The sequence below is a fragment of the Siniperca chuatsi genome, linkage group LG16 (genome assembly GCF_020085105.1).
Source record: "Siniperca chuatsi isolate FFG_IHB_CAS linkage group LG16, ASM2008510v1, whole genome shotgun sequence".
Classification (NCBI taxonomy): Eukaryota; Metazoa; Chordata; class Actinopteri; order Centrarchiformes; family Sinipercidae; genus Siniperca; species Siniperca chuatsi.
In genome coordinates, this window is record NC_058057.1 from 22,559,228 (window position 1) to 22,583,208 (window position 23,981).

General features: G+C 38.7%; 1 protein-coding gene across 5 annotated transcripts in view; it reads right to left on the reverse strand.

The window, feature by feature from the left end:
- Positions 1-23,548, reverse strand: part of scara5 (scavenger receptor class A, member 5 (putative)) — a 92,775-nt gene extending 69,227 nt beyond the window's left edge. The window contains exons 1-4 of one of the 5 annotated variants that reach the window (XM_044168870.1): positions 23,237-23,548; positions 20,825-20,872; positions 17,536-17,657; positions 9,492-9,629 (exon numbers count right to left, since the gene is read on the reverse strand). In XM_044168870.1, coding sequence (XP_044024805.1) covers positions 9,492-9,629; positions 17,536-17,647 — 250 coding nt within the window. In that variant the 5' untranslated portion in view covers positions 17,648-17,657; positions 20,825-20,872; positions 23,237-23,548. Of the gene's footprint in view, positions 1-2,348; positions 2,527-9,491; positions 9,630-17,535; positions 17,658-20,824; positions 20,873-23,236 lie in introns of those variants that run through there. The other 4 variants (XM_044168869.1, XM_044168871.1, XM_044168873.1 and 1 more) reach the window with 4 other exon arrangements.
- Positions 23,549-23,981: the final 433 nt, after the last annotated feature.

The following is a 23,981-nucleotide window of genomic DNA, read 5'->3' on the forward strand; positions in this document are numbered from 1 at the left end:
GTTTTGGTAAAATTAGCCTGTCATTGTTTTTCTAATGCTAAGGTATGTCCTCCGCCTCGCCAGTGTCCCACAGACCCAATAGTTGGTGGTTTCTTATGGGACCAAAAATATATATACAGAATTCGCTAAAAGAGACAGAGAGGGGACTAGTGAAACTTTGATCCTCAGCCCAAAACTGAGGTTCAAGTTAGAGTTAAATTTTAAGTGTGCAGCCCTGCATGCACTTTCTGCAAGAAAGGCAGGAGCTTGTTTGCCTAATAGATTATATATGTTAACAATTATATTACGTATGTTTTGTATATTAACAACATGAAGTGAAGAAGAAATTAGCAACAAAAGAATTTACTTTACCCTGACAGAAGAGAAACTCAAGATAGTCCATGTTTGGGATGAGTTCACCATCAAAAGCTAATACTATTCAGAAGGCTCAGACTCTTGCTGCCAACAAAAAAGATGTGCTTTGCTAGCTAGTTTTGCTTAACCGGAAACCGGGTTCTGTTCCAGAAGCAAGAAAACCTCATTCAAAATCCCATTGACATTTGCAACAACGCTAATAACTAAAAACCCAGCCATGGAAAATAGCCTCAAAAGTATGTCGTGTGGCTTGCTTCATATGTTTGCAATGTTTTTAGACAGCAGAGATAACAACTAAAAAATACCAATAGCAAGTAATGTAGTGGCTTCAGATTTGTCTTATAATATGGACAATAAAACCCCAGGAACACGCTTCATTTTGTTCAGAAAGGCCGGTGAAAGAAATTATAGATTGAATTATAGATTGCATTGAGTTATAGAAGCTAGTGGAACGGAAGCTAGACAGGAAGTGATGTCATGACTTCACGTCTCTATGGAACAGCCAGTAGTGGTTGCTGTAGCAACAGAATGTTTAACTGAAACCACTGCCGATGTCAGAATACTGAACTATGAATAATCTGCTCTCATTAGAACCCAAAGAGAACTTAGCTGTAGCAGGAAAAGTTGATGTAAAACACAACAATAACTATGATAACAAACCCAATTACTACAAAGGCCAAAGACCAAAATAACCCCAAGCTGTTTCAGCGCCCAGGGCCTATTGCCTATTTCTGCTTGGCAATAACATGCCCGTTACCTATCACTGAATGACACAAACTCAAGCTCAAAGATTTCATGGCTTAAAAGATGAATAACAAACCCACCATCATGTTTTCCAGCAATTAAATGGCAGAGGAAAAGAGCACAACCATGCCAAACCTGTAAGCTGCATGTTTGCTCCGACTGGAAAACATGACTCAGTTGCACCTACAGTATAAGTTGATGAGAGGCATGTAGGCCTTGTTTTAAGATCTGCAGCATGTGGGAGGAAAATAACCCTGTTAACATAACTGGCTCATGTCCTCAAACATACCTGTAAAATACTACAGGTGTCTGTAAAAACTACTTTCTTATGTGGATATACTGTATATATTGCAGGTGGATGTAAATCACTGAACTAATTTGACTCACAGGACCAAAATACACCAGTTGTTCTATATTTTTCATGACTGTGCCTATGATGATCTCCATCCAGCTCATAAACACAGATATATGTTGAGTAAATCCTGCTTACACCCCCTGTCCTGAACACCCAGGCAGTCAAAGGTCTGTCTGCAAGGCCATATATGGGCCAATCTCTGGCTATTATATGTGTTTGTTTGGTGTTTTACACAACTTGTTATTCTGAGAACTGGCTCCAGATGTAGCAAAAGGTTTTTGTAACAATATCTGGCCAAAATGCAACCAAAAACATCCCAGCCCACCACAGAGCAAATAAGGTTGTTCAAGGGATCTATGGCTAGGACTTACTAGCTGGCAATAAGTTGACACAGTTATATAGAATGCTGGACACTTAAATTGGTAATAACTTTTTTTTTTTTGCCAATTGGAGGCAGCAATAACAAGCTGCGAAAACAACACTGATGCAGTTGACTGAAAAATCTCAATGTTTTTCGTAACAGTCCATTCTGGCATCAGTTTGATCTCTTCCCAAAAACATAACTTTGACCAAACAAAAGTTGACAAAAGACTTACTTCTGATAGATTATCTCTCTGCAGCAAGTTTCAAATATCTGCAAGTTGATTTTGATAGAAATGAAGAGAAACAAATGGCTGCCTGGGGAAAAGAAATCAGTGAACATGACACGACAAAGCTGATATAAGATCAGTGAAGTCAAAAGTAAACTTATTATTTTACACATAATGATCACAGGAAGTAAAGTTTTTAAACCTGCAATAACTGATCTTTTTTGGTCCACTTGTTTTCAGCAGAAACAACCTGCGAACACAACACTGGCATATTATCACCTTTTAAGTTGATATGGTGAACTCACTAGCAAAGGGTTCCCTATTTGCACCTCCAGCAGACACAGAGCAACGTTAGCATTCATTTGAAGTTGGGTTTCTGTCCATCTGAAGAATGTAAGTCCAGTATTTAGTCTCCTTTGGCTCTGGTTTGGTCTCCACCAACTCCTGAGATAAATATCGGCCTCTTTAGCTGCTAAATGTTCCACTATGTTCACCAGCTAGTCGCTAACTGTCTGTTGTTTGGTGCTGGACCGGTGCACAAAGATACTCTAAAGCTTTGTAGAGCTGAGAACTACAGAGTCGGGAGATAATTATCTGTGGATTCATCACTAAGAGTAACACCTTTCACATACAAGTAATCATGTGATCCATTGTTAAAATTAAAAACATTGATTATACCCTCTTTAAAGATACAATTAGACAAATATAAGGATTACCTAAGCTTCATAAAGAAATGACTAAATGAAACAACGATGAAGAAGATGATATTAAAATCACTATGTATGACAATAAGACAATTTGAAATGCTTAAGACAATGATAATAGTAACAATATTGTGTATGATGATAAAACTGCATTGATGATGATGATGATAATGACTTCACTGGTGCAGGGATGGTACTCTAAGCTGTCAGAATGGCCTGGTATATAAAATGTATTTTTAAATTTGAAGTTGATCTTCCTTTGCATCTTTGCCTACTTTATGGTGCAGGACTAACAGAGATTACTGATGCTCCGCACAATGTAATTATTATAATGAAATAGGCTCTTGATTCTTATGGTATTTATTTAAACACACATAGCCACATGTGAAAACTTTCTGTATAGGTTATATAAAAAGTCTTCGATGTCCTGAATATGCAGTAATGTTTTACAGTGTCTTATCCGCAAACTAAGCTGTTGTAATACTTTGGATGTACTCAGAGAAAAACATCTGAAAGTGCTTAGGAACTTTCTAAAAGGGAGTTTACAATTTTTTTTTTTACAATTAATACTTTTGGTATTAATGTTAATGGAGAGACAACTGAAAAGCAGCTTTAGACAAAACAAATTGCATCTGGTTTCTTTTTAGAAAAGTTGAGAAAAGTTAAACTCTTTAGAGTATCATATGGACCAATCAACTGCAACAAAGAGGAGGTGTGGTTTCGTGCAATACAGCCAGATACTGCAGAATAAACAATGATTTCAATGCAGATACATTTTACAAAAGCTAATAAAAAGCTAATCTCAAGGGTTCCGAGATTGATAAAAAGATAAATCGTTGTCAGACGATAGCCAATGGGTTCCGAGATTGAATTTCAGCCAGTGTGTTCCGCCTCTTTTGCTCTCCACACCTTTACCTGCATACGACCAAAGCCCGCTCAAATGTGATTAGTCAATACCACTCGGACTACAAACGAACTACAAACGGAAACCAGAAAGCTTCTGCATTCATATGCAGATATCTGTTTATAGAGATTATTGTATCGGCAACAGGAACAAATAACTGAATAAATTACATGCTCAACGCAAGGTTCAGGCTCATAGGTGTCTGTACGTGTAAACAGGTAGTAAGGAATAAAACTGTTGTCACTCAGGTACTTTCTCAGGTCAGCCCACAGGGTTTCTGGGAAGTAAAGTTACATCATGCCACCATTTGGGCTGGCCAACATGCACAGTTATCTAGTGCGGCTTTAATGCTAAAAAGACAAAACACGTCTCTTAAGTAATGGGCCTCCTCTTGAGCTGTGTCAGCCAAAACACGTGACCACAAAGACAAAAGTTTATCCAGCAGGCGCCTCTGAGATGATAAAAGTCTGGGTTCTGGCTCAAAGACATTTCAGCAGGCTTAGACACTAGCTATCATGGAAATTGAACATGTGACCTTTCAATTATGGACCAATCTCTCTGCTGCCACTAAGTCTCCTGATCAGAGCTCTGTCCTATCTGCATGGAGATAAGCTTGTATAAATAATGGACTGATAAAGCAGCTCTTAACCTCATGATGAATGGAGCAGGATTCATGGTTCTTTCATCCTCTGTCATTTTGGTTTTAGCCGTCTCTGTTTCTGTTTATCACTCCCCCCCCTTCACTTATCCAAAACTAAGATTTAGGATCAGATGCACTGACACAGAAAATACTATATTATACTTATGCCATGAATGCAGATGTTTTCAGCCAAAGATGAGGCTCCATGATCCTGCTAGCAATGAAATATGGATGTGTTTGAATGCAAAGGAGATGCTGGCCGAGCTGTGAAGTTGGGAGAAGGCCAAGGAGGCAACGTAAGAGCTGGAAAAAACAAAAAGTCAAAGTCAAGTGAGAATTCAAACAAAAAGCAAATGTGAATAACACAGAGTTGAATCTGTGTTCACATCGGAAAACTGGCAGGCATTGCGAATGTGTTTGTGCGTCACATGAATGTGTGTGAGGTGAAGGGGCCTCCCGTGCAGTTACGCTGGAGCCACTTAGCTTTTGGATGGCCGGCATTTAATTTAAAGAGAGGCCAGTTGAAAAGCCCAGTTTGATTGCTTTTCTAAAACAACCTAATCTAAAAGCCTTAAATAACCAAATACCTCTGTGACGACAACGAAGCGGTTCCAAACTCTTAACTGCGTCTCTGTGCCTGGGAATACACACACAGCCACATCCATTTAATGGCATCAGCCAGTGGTTACGGCATGAGTGGGTAGCTCGGGGGAGAGGAGGTCTTGAAATGAAATTAGGATTAGTGAGAGCAGTTGATTCCTAGAGGATCCTACTGGTCTGAAGCCAGACAGCTCTTAAACCTGTTTCTGGGTCTGTCGCTTCTCTTTCTAACTCTATCTTCCTTCATTTTTGTCTCTGTCAGCCTCTCTTTGTCTTGCTCTCCTCTAATAACAGAGTTGACATTTACAAGGAGGCCACAGCAGGGTTCACAGAAGGTAATAGCCATAAAGTCTGACACACCTCCAAAGCTTTCTCATTCACACACACACATACACACACACGACACTGACCCAAAAAGAAATATCTACCCATGGGGAACTCAATTTTTGTCCCCACGGTTACACAAGTGCGCCTCTAAAACTATACAGTATGCCATAAGCCTTGTTGATGTTTTTGGATTTGCCTTGTCTACTGCAGGATTAGTTTCACTGGTCTTTCTTTCCTTACTGCTTACTATCATTGTTGCTGCTGTACCTTTAGTATGACCTGACATGACTGGTGACTAGGGATGGGACGATATAAGATTTTATCGCGGATCACAATAAAATAAACACTCAAGATTGTGGTGAATTTCCATTATCGGGATAATCGTGATTATACTCACATGAGTGACTTGAAAAAGCTGTCTAGCTCACTAACGTACAGTCCTATAGTGATTACCTGATTTATTTTGAATTGCCACAAGGGGGACCTTATGATTTATGATTACCTTATTTAAGATTGTTTAGTTTTTCACTAAAAAGGATGTTTACTAAAAAGATGTGTGTCCTCTCTGTAATGCAATAAAAATATTTGTTTGTGTGTAATGTACGGTAAAGTGATTCTAGTACGTTTTAGTGCCATTTTGCCATGTTTGAGTGAGTTTTAAGCATATTTGAATGATTATCGAGATAATAGCATCAATCGGCATTTATTTGACGAGGATAATCATGACATGAAATTTTCATACAGTCCCATGCCTACTGGTGACCACAAGCTTGCAGCACAGCTCATCACTTACGACTACTACACAGACAATAAATCCCAGATGATTCTGAACAGTGCCGAGAAGCCACTATTAGGCAAATGGGGGGATTTTGACAATGACACAAAGACAAACACAAACTGACCGATTTTACAGTTGCATACTGAAAGTTTGAATGTTCAGTGGCCAACAATATAACAGTATATATACTGTATATAACAGTATAATGCTGATGGTCACTGTATCAGATAAGACATTGATAGAGTCATCAATTATTTCTGTAATTTGGCATGGAGACATGGCAGACTACATGTTAGACCTCAACTCAGCATGGCTTGTCGTCTTTCATGATGTATACAGGTATGGTGCCATGGACCGACTTCACTGTTACACCTGACGGTACCAACAACGAATGTTTGTATATGTAAACACAGTTATATGAAATAAAGGAAACCATTCATCTTCACTTGGCGGTGAAGAAGGTCTTTTGCCTTCCCAGTTGGTAGAAAGAGGGTGAGTGCGTGGGTGAGCAGCATACATATGTGTGCAGAGGGCAAAGTCACACACACACATGGGATTCATTTGGCACAGTAAAACAGGGTGGTCGTCTAATGATTACAGGTTCACTGAAATGAAAGAAAACATAATTCGCCTTACGCTTTGCCATATTTTTCGCCAGTTGTGTCCTATTGGCCATCATCAGAGAACACAAAGAATTGGTTAAACTAGGCGAGAGCAGCCAAAAAAGTTTGTTTATTTTCATGTCTGTGTGTCATATAAGACAGTACCAGTATGTAATGCATATACTGTACAGCTGCATCAACCTAGAACTATTTCCTCAAACTATTGCTGTAAAAATCTACTGATTCAGTTTGCTTACAGTAAGGGTACCATAAGGAAAAATCATGACATTACTGACACAGTAGAGTGTTTGGCCTGAACTGTGAGTGTGTCTTGGTCTTGAGGGCCATGATTTAACACATGATGACTGAGGTATCATTGGAGAAGAGTGAAGGACTTGCTATTACAGTAACATGTTAAGACTGGTCACAACCCAAAATGCATAAAATCAGGCTTGAATGCCTCTAAGTGGCAGGCTAAACATGCAAAATCCAATCACCAAACAGAGTATCATTTAAAGGTCCAGTTTTTAGGATTTAGTGTCATCTAGCGGTGAAAATGCAGTTTGCATCTATTAGAATACCGCTCGCCTCACCCTCCCCTTCCAAGCATGTAGGAGAAACTACGGTGGCCGCAAAACTTGCGAAAAACGCAAACGGCCCTATCTAGAGCCAGTGTCTGGTTTGTCCGTTCTGGGCTACTGTAGAAACATGGCGGTACAACATGGTGGCCACCTTCAAAGAGGACCTGCTCCCTATGTAGATAAAAATTGCTTATTCTAAGGTAATGAAAACACAACAATTCTTATTTTCAGATGATTATACACTAATTAAAACAATAAATATTATATTCCATTTCTGCCAATAGCTCCTTCTAAATGTTACACACTGGACCTTTAAGCACTAAACCCCACTTCCTGTACTTTTCTGGCAGTCAACTGGTTTTTATTTTATCTACAGTCATGAGATGCTGCATGTTGAAAGCTGAACCCTCACAGACTGCACAAACCAAATTATCATGGCCTCGATCTCCAAGAAAATCAGTTGTGATGCCAACTGGTGGTGTGTTTTTTTTTCGTCACCCTGAAAAGCCCTCATGTAAAACAGTCTGTATAATGAAATCCTCTGCAGATTGAAACCTGGCACAAAGGAGCCAGCCACCGTCACGCTTTATCTCTTCTCTGGCTTTTATGTAGCTCTCTAAAAAGGTCAAGCTTGTCATGCTTCCAAAATGCTACGACACACGTAACTTCACATGTGGGAGTCAAGTTTAAACCTGTCACACATGTACAGAGCTCTGCGTTAGCACCAGGAAGCGCAGAGGTCAATCGTGCACTGCACTTGGAAAACAGATTTCATGATTCAGATTAGAAAAATCTCCGAGGACAGAGTGAAGCTGCATTAAACAGATACAGAGATCTGTGCTATGTTTGGCACTGAAATATTCTATTACAAACTTTTCAACAGATATAGCAGTAAAATTGTCAAGTGAATAAAGTCAATAAAATCACCAGCAGAACTTTACATTACTGGAGTTTAGGTTATGCTCCAAATGATTATTCATTGTGTGTGTGTGTGTGTGTGTGTGTGTGTGTGTTCTCAATGCTAAACAAGAACAGACAGTTTAGGAAGGGAGTAAGGTTTCAGACCACACGTTATCATCGACTAACTTAGTGGGTTTTTGTGGTGCATGTGTGTCCTTCATTACAATTCAGCCTTTCATCTGCATAACAGAGCTCTGAGAACAAAAGACGGACAATGTGCTCTCTTTCTAAATGTGTACAGTACAGTAAACTACATGTCCTTTTCTTACTTTCTATTTTTCTTTCATCTTCTTTTTATTTATTTCTGTTTCTCTCTGATTGTAGCTGGACAAACTAATGATGAAGGAAAGTCACAAAGAAGAGCTGAAAGATAGTTTGATACAGCACCAGTAGACCACAGCCGATGTATTCACACAGTTTGAACTACCCTGTCTACTGTGTGATATAAACAGCATTCACCTTGATCTGACACTCACATCTCTGATCAATTGTACCTTTGCCTATATTTATTTCATTTGAGGTTAAGACACTAGAATGATGAAATCATATTTCTAATCAGAATAAAACCCCATTATAAGGGCCTCATCTGAGAGTGACTTTGCTCAACTTGCACAAGGGAACCTTAGAAAAGGTTTGGCAGCACCTCCTCCATCATTGTTGGGTATACAACTAGTGATTTCTGACACTTTCTGTGCAATACTGGCATGGGGATGTGGATATATGCTGATGGTTCATATTCTATCACTTATTTGTTGTGTTTCAGATATCTTTTTTTAGTTTTGTTTTATTATATTTTTCATACCTCATTTCATATAAGTATATTTTTCATTATTTTGTCTTTGTCTCAGTTTTATAAAGTGCTATTATTTTGTACAAGCTAAATATATACATACGTAGTGGGCTGTAATTTCCCAATGCCAGCAAGCATTTGACGGAAGGCAATATGTGGAAAAAGGTCAAGATCAACAAATATGAACACAAAATTTTCATAATATGTAAAGTGACAGTTTTTTAAAAAGAATTTAACTTTCAGCTACAGAAACTGTTTTGAACAGATATCAAAAAGATATTTGCAAGTAGCAGCTATAAACAAAATTAACTTATCTGAACTTGTAAGTTTTGTGCAAAATTTTCACTTTGTGTGAATCGTATGAACAACTGTTCATTGGCCCCTAAAAGCATCCTAAAGTGGTAAAGGTGGTAAGTGGTTTTCCGTGCTCTCCACCACCAAAATTCCCAATGAGGATCAAAAAAGTGTTTTACAATCATCAACGACATATAGCTAATGGAAGACTAAGTCGTCTGGTACATACCTACTGTGCCCAAATAATGACATGATTAAATCCACTCACACATCCTACCTGCCAGGCAGAGTCCGAAGATGGTGAGAAGAACCAGGATGTAGAGGGACAGGATGGCGTACTTGATGGCTGAGAGGGAGTTCAGGTGACCGCAGCATTGATCCTGCTTCCTGCGACGCTTACCAGAACCTGACCAAGACAAAAAAATTAACACTGGAAACAGGAGAAAAATACAAATAAAAAGGTGGAAATACTTATAAAAAATTGTATATTTTTTAAATATACACAATGTGCCAGGTTTTCTTATGAATAAAACAGTTACGGGAATTTGGCTCTTAGAATAAACAGTGTTTATTAATGTTATTTGAAGATTTGTTTGGTCTTTTGCCTTCTATAAAACAAAAGCATTCCTCTGAAAGCCTATTAATCGGTGGCTGAGACAGTATGTGTAAGGTGAGATGGTGTTCATGAGGAGTTTGAAAACAACAAAAGGTCATGTTTTCCAGGTATTTGCTTAGTCTTGAGAGTCCAGGACTGGTGGTTGACACTAAAACAAATACTTTCAAGGCTTTTATTATAAAGCTTGACATTTACTGGTACAATGACATATTGTATGAACACAAAGTAAGATCATACATCAAACACTTAATGACTGCAGTGCACACAATCATGTTATTTACATCATAGCATACTGTAGAGAACGTATGCTTGATGACAAGTAAGCAAGCAGCAATATTAAATACATTACTAGGTTTACTGGTTTAAAACTGTTTTACTTGCATTATAACAAATATGAATTAGTTTGGAAATTATGTATGCATTTGGCAAAGCTTAATAGTTTATACATTATTCTAGTCTGAAAGCCAGTGACATACATCATGACACACACACACACACAAGTGTAGATGCACAAATATATACATATAACAAAATTCACACAAATGGACTGTTATATAGATCATAAAAATACGCACACAAACTCATTGTGGAGCTATTGCTATAATTCATGTCACCACATAACACTCCTCTCAGGGTCAAACAGATGTTGGAGAATTAGTTTTTGATAAAACTGACACGGCACTGTTTATGTATGATGGAAGTGTTTTTTTGCTGGAGGAGTGTGTGTGTGTGTGTGTGTGTGTGTGTGTGTGTGATAGCTTGGCAGGAGGCTGTTGATGTTGAGGGAACATTCCCTTCAGGTCAAGAGGATGAAGAGATTTTCCTAGGTTGCTCTGGAGTCACATCCTTCATCTGTCATTGGAATAGGAATGTGATATTACTTTTTCAGCCATCAGCACATAAGTGTATTGTGTGTAAGTAACTATCCTCAACATTGTTGAAGAAATTAATGTGTGTTTTGCCACTCTAACACTGAATAACAGTGGTGGAAGACTATAGACTTATTTTAGCTACTAACAAAATATTACTTACCCGAAGCTACTAGAAAGACAATAGAAAGTGTAATTTATATGACTATAAATTACAGTCTCTCTGAATTGGCAGTTTACAAAGCCCCACTCCCCTTAGCAACTGTCTGACGCCTGTCAAGCTTTGTGCGCAACTGTAGCTTGACATGTATGCAGTTTACAGTGACAACAGTGGCAGATTTGTCACTCGAAATTCTCAGCATTTTTGAGAACAAGAAGTCCTTGATTTCAGATCACAAGGAAAAGATTCACAAGGCTGTGGCTGGCAGACCGGGTGCTCCAGTTTCCCCCACCATCAAAAACATGTATATTAGGTTAATTCTCCTGTCAGTGCCTTGACCAGTGCACTGGCACGTAGAACTGGAGTTGGTTCCTGGCTGCCCACTGCTCCTAATACTTAGGATGGGTTAAATGCAGAGATTAAATTTCACTAGATGTTGTACTGTGTATGATTGTGTATGTGACAATAAACTTGATTTGATGTGATTTGATTGACTTTATCAGCTGTTGATAGCTAGCTAATTACAATTCATTTCAGGAATTGGTTGGAAACTCTGCTTTGTCTGAAATGAGAGCCCTGCAAAAGGATCTTTTGTATATGTATATAATGGCTACATACATCATATGCTAACTCTGACGCAAAAAAGACTGAAGTTAAAGTTTAGCCTACAGGCAAAATGTCTGCATCTTCACCAGATGATTATCCAAGTAGAACACAGGGAGAAAAAGTAGCAGCATTGTTATTGTATAGCAGGTTTTGTCAAGCTAGCCCTATTACAAGGAAAAATGTGCATAACATCGCCCTATTATTTCTTTCTTTCTAACTTAACACTGTTTTGATGCTTACTATAATGTAGAAAAACATATGTGGACAAGTGACATAAAAGTGAGATTTATGCTGTATTCTTAGCATTTTCAAACAATACGTTCACTTTTACAAGATATACGGGTTTAAAGATAAGTCCTAAACGATGATTTTAGCAAATCTATCTATCTATCTATCTATCTATCTATCTATCTATCTATTCCAATAAACAGCAGGACAAAGCAGCTACCGTGCTTTATAGTATTTGGGGTTAGCTGCCGTGCACTGGAAGTGTCCTGAACGGGGCTTTTTCTAACGTAACCTCTAAACCCCCATTAAATAATGTAGTTAGCTAACGATATGCTAACTATTGGCAATGGAAGAAATGCTAGGTTACTAACACACCTTAGCCAGGCATGCTAACATTAGTAGGTTCAATTAGAATAGAAAAACACACTGTTCAATCCAATACTTACACTTTGGTCTTGTGTTTTTGGTTTTGAATAGGCAAAAAAAGACATTACCCTGAAAATTCGTTGGTTAGCAAGTATTTGCTACTGCTAACTTCTTTGGAATGTTGAGAAGGCTCCAAAGCTCGACAGACATTCCATGCCTAGTAACGGTTGCTAAGCTACAGTATGACAGGTTTAAGGGAGGGGCTTAGTGAACGTCAATTGTCAACTATTTGATAAAGCAGAAATGTACAAAATGTCATTTAAAAAAATCTGCTTTAATACTGTACCAGTGGTGTCAACACATTTTATGAGACACTTACCACTCAAGAATAACTGTGCGTGTGTGTTGAGATGAACTGGAAGAAAAGCTGGACCAAAATTTATATCTTCTTAAGTTTAGAAAAAAGGCCCAGGAGAGGATGTGAAATATGAACAGACAAGTGTCTCTGGGAAATCACTGTGGCCATGTGACATGAACATTATGATAAATACTACACGCGCTGGGATATTATGAGGTTATAATGAGATTCTGTCTTCCTGTGAACAGTCACAATGTTGGCTTGAGTCTGACTTTTAATATAAACACTGATTTTGCAGCGCGGCCTCCCAACAGCATGGTTTCATTTGGACCATGACAATCTGTCAGTGGACACGGGCGGATTGTTACTGATGCACACACACACTTGCCCTCTATGATGAAAAACACACACACTCCTCCAGCTGTGTTTGTCTTACGCTGGAGGAGTGTGTGTGTGTGTGTGTGTGTGTGTGTGTGTGTGTGTGTGTGTGTCTGTGTGTGTGTGTGTGTGTCACATGGTTGGAATGTATAGAAACCTAGATTACACTCCAAATAAATTCAACTCATGTTGAACTTCAAAACACACCACACATTTTAAGGAAGAGACAAAACAACCACACATAATACACAACTTCTAAAAAACAAACGGGAAACTAAAACCAGCAGTCTGGAACTTAAGGAGGAAATTATGACTAGAGCTGGGTATCGCCACTGATTTCCCAAATCGATTCCGATTCACAAGTTTCCGATTCGATTCAACATTGATTCGGTCAGGGATATTTTAGTAACAATACCAATTTTGCTTGGATATGACAGAGATTCTGAGAGAACTAATGCTGTAAATTGTACAAGGAACCCTCTAATCTGGTGCATTATTAAAAATAATGTTTACATTAAGAATTGACCCTTTAAATCACCTATAACAGAGCTGATATTTCCACTCAGATGCCCCAGTGTTTCCCCTACCATTACATTATAAATAAATATATAGATATATAGAAAAACAACTTGATATTTAAGGGTGAAATAATGTCTCTTAAATCAGCTAAATGTCGAGCTGATATTTTCGCGTTAAAAGAAAAAAAAGATAGATTGTTAGAAAGATTAGACATAGATAGTTTGACGACTGCTCACTCAGTCAGTCAGTGGTCAGTCTGGTGAGCCCGGAATAGCAGATTTTCACTTGAATCACAAAACCTCCATGATACATGTAAGTTAGCATAATATGTTGTCAAAGTTTGGTGTTATTCATGCTTTAATACCCTGTGGTTATATATAATTTATACAACACATTTATATGTTTGTGAACTTCCTTCGTCTTACGTTCGGTGCATCTATGTGCTGCACAACACGTGAAAGCAGCCAGATCTGTAAAGTTTCTCCAAGTATTCCAGTATTGCACCCTTGGTTCGCCTTCTGATCCACGGAGCCCAACTCGCCGCACTTTGTGGCCAGAGAAAGCTTCTCCTGGAGAGGAGCAACTAACACTGGTGGCCGGGGTCTCGCTGCAGCTCGGGGTAAACCGGCTCCATCCCAGCCTCATACATCAAAAAAATACGGGTAAACACCACTTTCTGACCTGGGTGTTGTTTTTTCTCTTTTTAGCTTCCTAGCTAATGTCAGTCTGCTTGTCATAGAAACAAAACACACATGCAGCGTTTTTCTCTGTCACCGCACAAGTGCTTAACTCCAGTGCCCTGCCAGCGTTTCTCTGCCAGAAAAAAAACGCTAGGCTATATGGACACAAGCCTAACGCATCCATGGGAAAAGGCATATATTAAAAGATCAATCTCAGATTTTATGAATCGATATTGGATTATTCAAATGAAGATCGATTTGAATCGGAAAAACTATTTTTTAAACCCAGCCCTAATTATCACACAGTTGATGTTTGTTTCTCCAGCCTCAGTGTAAGACACGCATGAAAAGTTTCAGGACTTTAAACAGTTCAACATTTTGGGAAGTACGCTTGTTTGCTGTTGTTCCAAGAGTTAGATGAGAAGATCGCTTCAATACCACTCTCATTTCTATACCTTAAGTATGGAGCTAGAGCAGGGATGTGAATCGCTTAACATAAAGACTGGAAGTTTTTTTTTTGCCAACAAATAGCTAAATAGCTTGTAACTCCCCCTAAAAACACAACTGTCGTTTTATTGTTCTTTTTTCGGATTAAACAAACAAACACTTTAAAGGCGCTAGTAGGCGTCAAGCGGCAACCTCCTGGGCTGAAAAATGAAACACCAAAAACTGCAGTTCCTCGAATGGCCACTTGAGGCTGGCTCCAAAAGCGAGTCAATCTCCATAGAGCCCCATGTTAAAATGTTCAACTTTACAGCAGAAATAAACATGTTTACAGCCTCTATAAACTTGGTCTCTATAACTAATTTCCCCATTCATGACAACTGTGAGGGGGTGAATTTTTATAACTCACCCGTTTAAATTAGACTAAGGCTTGAAGTTACGCATAATTAAGGACATGGCGACTTTGAATGACAGGTGGGTGCCCTATCAGGTGGCTTGCCGCTAGGTGGTTTCAACGACCAGGCTTCATTCTGCCTGCCTCAGCTCCACTTTTCTTTTGGATTAGCCGGAGTCAGGGACTGTCAAGATGGCGACGGCCGGAGACCCCGGAAGCCGCCCACTTTGAGCTTCACAACGGCTCTTTAGAAACCTATGGGTGGGTACGTCCATGTTTTATACAGTCTATGGTAGGTGCATGTTTGAACTTTGGAGAGCCAGGCTAGCTGGTGTGGAGTGTTTCCCAAAATTTCGACAATTCCTTTAATGATTATTTTCTTTAGCACTATTGTATTGGCTGTTATTTTTTTTAATTGATTAATGTTTACCCTATGAAAAGGTTAAAAAATCTTTTTTAAAAGGCCATCACAATTTCCAAAAGCCCAAGGTGATGTCTTCAAATTGCTTGTTTTGACCAAGCAACAGTCTACAAAAAGATAGATATTCTGTTTACAATGATATAAAACAGATAAAAGATGCAAAGTCTTGATAAATGACTTAAATGATTAATCCATTATCATATCATAATACATTTTCTGTTGATGTGCTAATTTATTATTTGACTAATTGTTTGTCCACTAAAAACTTTCTTTCCCATCTCAAGGGTTGTTATACTGTACTTTAAACTACTGCTTTATATAGCTTTGTGTGTTATGTATTAATACCATTGTACAACACCCAACTAATGCTTATGTCTGTGATTTTCACAAAAAAAACAGCACAGTGAAAATGCACCTTGGTGAAAATAAGAAGACAAAACTTGTTCAGTGATGCTTTGGAGCTCTTCCAAATGACATTAGAGAGATAGAAGAGTCATTCATCAAGAAATTGTAAACACGTTTGAAAATTACATTATTGCACTGCTGTATCTTCCCTCTGACTCATGTCTGTTTGGTGATGGTGTTGTCAACATACTGTACTGTTTAGACAAAGAGACAGTAAATTTAATAAGCAGATTAGACAGGGATTAGCAAATTTGGAGGCTTATTTTATTAGTAAACTTGGAGGAGCAACAATACATTTTGACCCATTTTGACACATATCCTGAGCCTGTTTAGTTCCAGCAGGGCCAATGTGAGTCAGTTACTGGCACTGTCTGTGTATATGGCTGTTTTTGGTGAAATTAGTTAATTTACAAGGACAGGGCATTATTCCTTTTACTTTAACTTTCCAAATGAAATACACATGGTGCTTGGCAAGTGCCACAGATTCCATAAAAGTCAGGCACTGACTCTGTAATTGGCAGGTGATGGTGACATTACGTGTGTGAGCACAACTCAGTGTCCCAAACAAAACAGCAGAAAATGCTTTAAAAAGGCACTAATCTATGTGTGTATATTTAAACATTAACATTGTCAAATTAATTCTAATGTGCTGTTATAATTACTATGCACAAGTGAGACCGTGGTGGAGAGGCTGGATAACACCTCATGCCAGTGGTTAGGGCCGGAGTTCACAACATTAAGACCACATTTACCCCATAAACCTGGATTTTTCTTCCTTGATAAACCCTGTTCTTTACCAATAATTAACAGTGTCTTTAACTCATAATGCACACTGGTCCTGTAGTTGTGTGAATCATGGTTGGATCACACTCCCATAGAAACCTCCCGAATGCTTTGTTTCACTCAGTTCTACTGCACCCCAATAAAATAAACTGCGCCATGGTTGGCAATATCTTCTCTAATTGAACGAGGTGTGAAAATGTTCTAGGATTAGAATAGTTAGATGAGGACATTCTTTCAGATGTGTGAGGCCATTGTCCACTTTCCATTAAAATGTCAACAAATTCTCCAGTTAATGTTCACTTAAGACTTTCCCACCAAACTCGCAGAGCCCTGGGTCGAAACCTGAGAACACCACAGGGTCAACTGTGGATTTGTTGCAGCTGCACCTGTATACACACCCACACACACACACACACACACACACACACACACGCAGATGTTGCTCCTGGACATTCCTGGCTTTCATAGATGACCATAGCGAGAAGAGCGCGAATGCCAAACAGTGACAGCATCGCCTTTTCTTGTGTGTGTTTGTTAGCGTACTTGACTGAGTCTGTATTGGCTATTAGTGTGTGTGGGCGTTTCTGTGTACATGCAGAAATGGTTCTGTAGAAAGTCCCTTTCTGAAAATCAATCATGGTGTGTGAAGATCCAAGTTATTTATTATTATTTTTAATTTTTCATAATCTGGGTATTTTAAAAAAATGTTGAAGGTTAAATAAAAACAAATCAATAAATCAACAGTACGAGAAATTTTGATTTCAAAATTTCAGTTTGCAATGCAGCAAATCTGTAGTTTAACTATTTGATTTTTCTCTCCTGCTTCCATTACCAGAAAGTATTCAGAGCTGTCCTTGTCATACCAAAAAATACCATGGTCAGCTTCTCACTGCAGCAGGACATATTTTGAGTGCATGGAGACTTAAATCCAGGTGAAGAACCACTTCATTGAAAAAAAAAAAAAAAATCTGTATTTTGGGTGAAAATCTAAAAAAAAAACAAAACAAAACAACATCCCTTATGTTCAGCTCAGTGTTTTCAGCTTCCAACTGTCAAACTCTCCAAGTCTCAACTCTCCTTCTTACCTTCATCACACAGGTTGAGTTTGGACAAGTTGTGTCCATCGTAGGCCTCTTCATACATGGAGCCGCTCTCTCTCTCTTCATATGTACTCAGATACATGGCCTTGTTCTCCATCTCCTCCTGACTGAAGAGAAAAGATACACGCGGTTATATATTACAAGACACTGCCATCTCTCCTCAACCAACCCAAACCTTTTACAGCTTACTCTATCACAAAGTTACAGATGACAAATTAAAGAAAAAGAGTATATGAGTTGAACTAACAAATGTAGATCCTTTCATACAGGTCAAGGACAATTTCCTTGCATGGTTTGGGTCCACTACCAGAGTCAATACAAAGTTATCATCACCTTTATCCTAAAATAAATGCCTCTTCCAGGACGACAATGCCTCGACCCACAGCTCATGAGGGAGTCAATGAATTGTTTGATGAATATGAAAATTATGTGACTCACATGACAATAACCAGATCTCAACCCAATTCATCTTTTGGAAGAATGGTATTCAATGTCTCCAGTACAGCTGCAAAGATTTGGAGAGTCTATGACATATGAAGAATTTCAAAACAACGTTCAAAATTCAGAATTCAGGTGTGCGAACTCCTGGATTTGGGTAAGCCATGTAGTGAGGTTTAAGGTTAGGGTTATGACATGTATCTCATCAGTGAGGGTCCTTACAGATATAGAAGTTCAAATGTGTGTGTTTGTTTTTAACAGAAAAACAACATTATTCAGAAGCTATTCAGAAGCATGACTGCTCAGTTCAAACTCAGACGCTGTGAATCAGGTGAACCACTTGTGAGAGTGACTGTCTCTGTTGCACTTTTTAAGCTACAATACAGGCACACATAAACACACACACACAAACAAATGTAGGTCCAAGCTAAACAAACAGAAGGAAATCCTTGTGGCGTGAGGGTTGTGGCTGTCTCTAGAGTGTTATGTGATTTGTTTCCTCCGCCAACAGAGTTGGACAGGGGTTATGTTTTTGCCCCATTTCATCTGTCCGTTTGCCTTTTAGCAGCATATTTTAAAAATAGCAATGAATGAATGTGCATAAAACTTTGTGGAATGGTCGGTCATGGGCTAAGAAAGAACTAATTCACCTTTCATATCAATGAGCCATGAGGAGTGTGTATGGAAGTGGCTGCTGCTTCTCATAGCACTGCATCAGTAGAGGTTAACCTGTCATTATTAGCCCGGTCAAACAATATCAGAAGTGCTCATTTCTGATTTAGACAAACTGTAACTGTTCTGCCAATGTTTCCAAAACATGGTACAGTGTTCGAGCGTCAGCCCACATGGAAAAAGTTACTCAACAAATATAGAGCTGATAGATAATTGGCTAAAATTATGTATCCAACCATTCATATCCATTGTTGCAAAGTAGTCTACATGTGCCTATGGATGGTAGAGTTGGGAAAGATTCTCATGTTTACAATTTGTGATTGTCACATCGTCAAACAACTCAAGACGGTAGTGTGATTGCAGAGTTGGTCATGTAAGGGTTAAACATACTGTGCATTGACAATCTAACACTATATCCATTGAATTTGGGTTTAATTAGCTTGAATTCTGGACTTTTCTGGACGTGAGGACAAGCTTGTTTAAAGCACTTCTGTATTATTAAGCACCAAGTCAGATGTATGCGAGCTTCCAATTGCAACTTGAATGTGTTGCTATTTACAAGTTGGAAACTGGTAAGTCCTATATGACTTAAACGTAGCATTAGAGAATAGATCTGCTGATAAATCCTTTTCCATAAACAGTGCAGTATAACGTCCAAATCACTACAGACATGGCACTAATCTTCCAGTTGATCCCGTACTCCCTCACACCCTCACCTCTTACCAAGATCCAAACTCCCACAGCAAGAATTTGGCAAGGATATGAACACGAATATCTCACGTCCCATTTCAGGTACAGCCATGACAATGTGTCATGAGTCTCCTGGGGCTTCATTTATAAAAGTGTAACCTTGAAATAATTTCCCACAGCGTAACTGTATCTTAAGCAGCTGTGATGTATGCATCGCAAGTATTTAACCATACATGAATTATGAGAGGTGACAGATATGGTTATGGCAGGATTCCAGCATGTCCTCCTTTCAAAACCAGTGGCCAAATCACCACATAAATCTGATGAAAACATTTCCTGGGAGAGGGAAGTTGCTCAGAAGCCACTTATCATCACAAGAAGTAATTCCATCTTAAACACACGGTTGACAGCGTTATCCAGCAGGTGCAGCTGTTGATGATCTACTGCAGATCTGGCACGTAATCTATAATGGCATAACTCAGTTTTTAATTAAAAGCACATTGAATTTCACATTTTATTTGTCAAGACTTTGACAGATAATGAATTGCAATCAGTTGCTCCCTTGATGAACAACATTCAGTGCTTTTTGGGTAGATTAGTTTGTCAAGTAACATTACCTTGCAGCCATACACCAGCCTATTTACTCTGAGCTGAGCACATTTGCTCTTCTAGTTTGGGTTTCTAGTTTCCCACGCCACACATGATGTAAAACAAATATGGCCGGCATATGAATAAAGCGAAAGGGAACACAGAACAAATAGATAAGACTCATGACAGAGAGGCTGTGTCAGACATAGACATATCTGAGGGATAAAATTAAATCTGCTGCAGTCAGGAGTCAGTGGGTGTTAAACTCCCACAAGCCCAGGCGGTAGATCTGTGAGTGTTTGACAAAGTCGTTAAAAAGCGCTCAGTCTGGACTTTCTCATTACGGAGGGGATGGAGGGGTCAGGTTGACATTTAGACTGAAGCTAGGCAGGAACCATTATGGCTGCTAGGGGATCCCAGTAAACTCTCAGTACCCCTGCATACGTGTTTGTGTGTGTGTCTACAGAGTGTGTGAGGTGAGTTATCTTTTAATTACAGTTAGGTAATTAGAGTTTGGTGGGATAGAACAGTTTATCTCACTTGGTCTGTGTTAGTCAGTGCCAACAGAGGATGGTGGGAAAGCAAAGAGTCTGTCTGCGCTTGCTATCTCTGAAACTGTGGACAAAATAATAGCAACACCACGTGCAATATACAGAAAAATCCAAGTAAGTAATCAAGAAAGTTTGTTACACAGGTGAAAATGCACAGTATGTGTCAGATTTAAAGGGCCAAAACACCTGAACATTACAGCAGCACTGACCATAAGTGACGAAAGGCCTTGAAAACCACTGCTTACAGTACACCAAAGCCCAACACATTCACATGCACAACTTGGTCTAAGGAGCTCAAACTCAGGGGTCACAACCTTTGACAAACTGTACTCTACCTTGATGACTCTTTCAGTCTTTTTCCTCCATCCAAGTTTGCATCTGATCTGATTAAACAGCAGAGAAGCTTTTAATGCACAATATCAGCTGTTCATCATAGTGTTGAAAAACTGAGGCAGATTAAATCTGGTGATGTGACTGAACCCTTATGGGAAGTGGATTTTCACTTCCCTCAAATGACTGGAGGCTTTCCTTCTTGGAGCTCCTTCCAATCACTACAAACAGTTCAAGATGCAACATGACAGCAAGCCAAGAAGAAGCAGGCGGTGCACAATTTAATCTTATTAACGATTTGACACTCAAATACTGTCAGGTGTTGATATTATTTTGCCCACTGAGTATGTTCTGGACCTCCACAGTTGAAAAGATTAGCATGTTTTCACTTTGTTAAGGACAATCCAGTCCAGATAAATGGGAAAAAAGTGTGTAAAGTAGTTCATACTGGAGCAAAAGCACCAAATTTACACTTACAGCTGCACTAATCCATATTTTTATATATAACAATTCTGAATGAATGCTAATGTTAATCCATGTTTGCTGGATGTGTAAATAGGCAACCGATAATCAATTAATACAGCTTTAATGTAAACTTAATTTCCCTGAAGATTATGCAAATTGGCAGTTTCACATAAAAAGGTACCAATTGGCAAAGGCACAAGTGTTTTTTCAGCCATTACCAAGGAAATATCTTGATCTACTTGACTGTTTAAAAGGGCCAAGAATTAGGAAGTTAGTTTTTGTGTTTGCCAAATAAAAATGTCACATACACATCTGGGTTTCGATAATCACTGACAGCTCTGGCATTTTGGTACTGGGGCAAAAAAGCTACATCAATGAGACCTAGAGTGAATCCAGGCATCAATGTGTAAACTGCATTTTATTGTTGTAGCTGCTCGAGGTGGAGCTAGTTTTATCATCTTTGTATACAATTAGGTAGTGGTTCCCAACCTAGGGGTCGGGCCCCTCCAAGGGTCACAAGATAAATCTGACGGGTCGTGAGGTGATTAATGGGAGACGAAAGACAAAGTTCTGATACAAAAATGTATGTATATATATATATATATATATATATATATATATACACACACACACACACTGTATATATATTTAGATTTTTTCTAATCTTTGCATTTTTGTTAAATATTGAATAATTTTTCCTCTTTGAGCCTGAAACAGTTATTTGGATGAAACCATGTGAGAAGTTCAGAGGGGAAATGTCTTTGGAAGAACTGCTGACAACTCATATAGACATCTGAAACGTGACAAGGAGCCCCAACCAGACACTGCTTCTCTGTAAGAGGTCACAAGACAAAAAGGTTGGGAACCACTGGTTTAATCTTTAATGGATTGTATTTTATAAATGTAGTGTGTTTTTTAATGTAAAATCTTAATCTGAAAAGTAACCAGTAACTATAACTGTCAAATAAATGTAGTGGAGTAAAAAGTACAATACTTTGAAATGTAGTGGAGTAGAAGTTTAAAGTAGCATAAAATGAAAAGACAGTACTTTCCACCACAGAGGGAACCACCATGTGTGGTCTCTGGCAGTACAGTTATTAAATGAGCGTTAAGATTTGGACATTAAATGATTTAACAGAGGAAGCAGCTAGAACATACTGGCATTTAAAACTATTTTAAAAGTCAGTGCATGTCTGATGTGCAATTATGTAATTATTTCCTTAATATATTAGAAGTAGGGAGCTTGTTTAGTGCACTTGAAAGCACAATCTCTCTAAACATGGGCAGTCATCCTATGTCATTGCTCAATCATCCATGTGCAACATTAACCCATTTTTCTCGGTTCATTAAAGGCAGAGATACTTCACCCATGACCGCTGAAACACAAAGCAATAATTTCCTGCATATAAGTTCCATTGAACGTGCATTTCCTGTCCTGTTGCACTGCAGCATACTGCTCAAATAAATAGCATGCAGTAAATCAGCTTTGTAACTGTTGTCATTCAACCTAATTGCAACAAATATTTAACAGATGTCAGCAAGTTTGTCAGCTTAAAAGGTCCAAGTGTGGCCAACAGTAAACCCAACAATAAATCATGTGGTGATTTTAGAGTGCTGCAGACTTTTTAGGATGCTGAACAAATGTCATTAACCTGTTAACACTCAACACAAAGGGGCATTAATCACCCTGTCTAACATTATTTAGCACAAAATGTGCTCATTTGCAAAGACTTTTTGAATAAAATGTCTCCCCAGTATATATTTTAAATATCTTTTTTTTAAGTTTGACAGGTGTCACACAATCCACTGAGCTTTAAAACAGGTGCAGTCACTGCACAACCAAAAGAGGATTTAAGAATCATAAACACAAGGTTAAACACTCTGTCAGATTATATTAAACCTGTAGACACCAAACTGAGATAAAATAAGTAGCAGACGTCCTTCTCTCTCACCTTGTCGGCTGTCAATTGGAAATAAAAAAATCACAGTCCCAGGTTTCTCATAATTCCCCTCAAAAAGTTGCGTCTTGACGCTGTAACTCCAGGCTTTCTCCGTTCAGAGTGTCATTCAAAACTGCATTCAATTAAAAGGGCAGAGGGAAATGCTGCACCATGCACACTCTCGCAGAGACAGTCAGCAGCTCTTTAGACGAGAACAAGCTCAGACATTTGGGGTAATATACCCAAAACATCGTCATGTGACCATCACAAACCTCCAGTTGAAGTTTGTGCTGCCTGCCGAGCAGCTGGTGGAGAAGCTGAGAGAGGTGAAGAAAGTTAGCTCCACCTGCTGTACGCTGGCGCCCTCTGCTGGGTGTAGATGGTACATTACTGGACTTGTTTTATACTAACTCATTTTGTTTTAAAGCCATTGACACAGAAACAGAGAAAATAGGCGATAGCATACTTGAGCTGGATATAAAATAAACAAATTAAACACTGAACAGAGAGGTCTTTGGCCAATACGCCTAATCAGATGATGCCTTCATGAACCCCTTGTAAACTCAGCAATCGAGTCAAAAAGTTGTAAACCCGACCATATTCCACATATTCCAGTGCTAAATGTGTCTAATCCAATGAAAACAAATACCACAGGCTAAAACAAAAGTCATTTCTGTGTGTACATTTTCATTTATTAACAAGATATACCTTTCGCTTGTTAATATCATATACTGTATAAAATGGTTAATCTGCATGT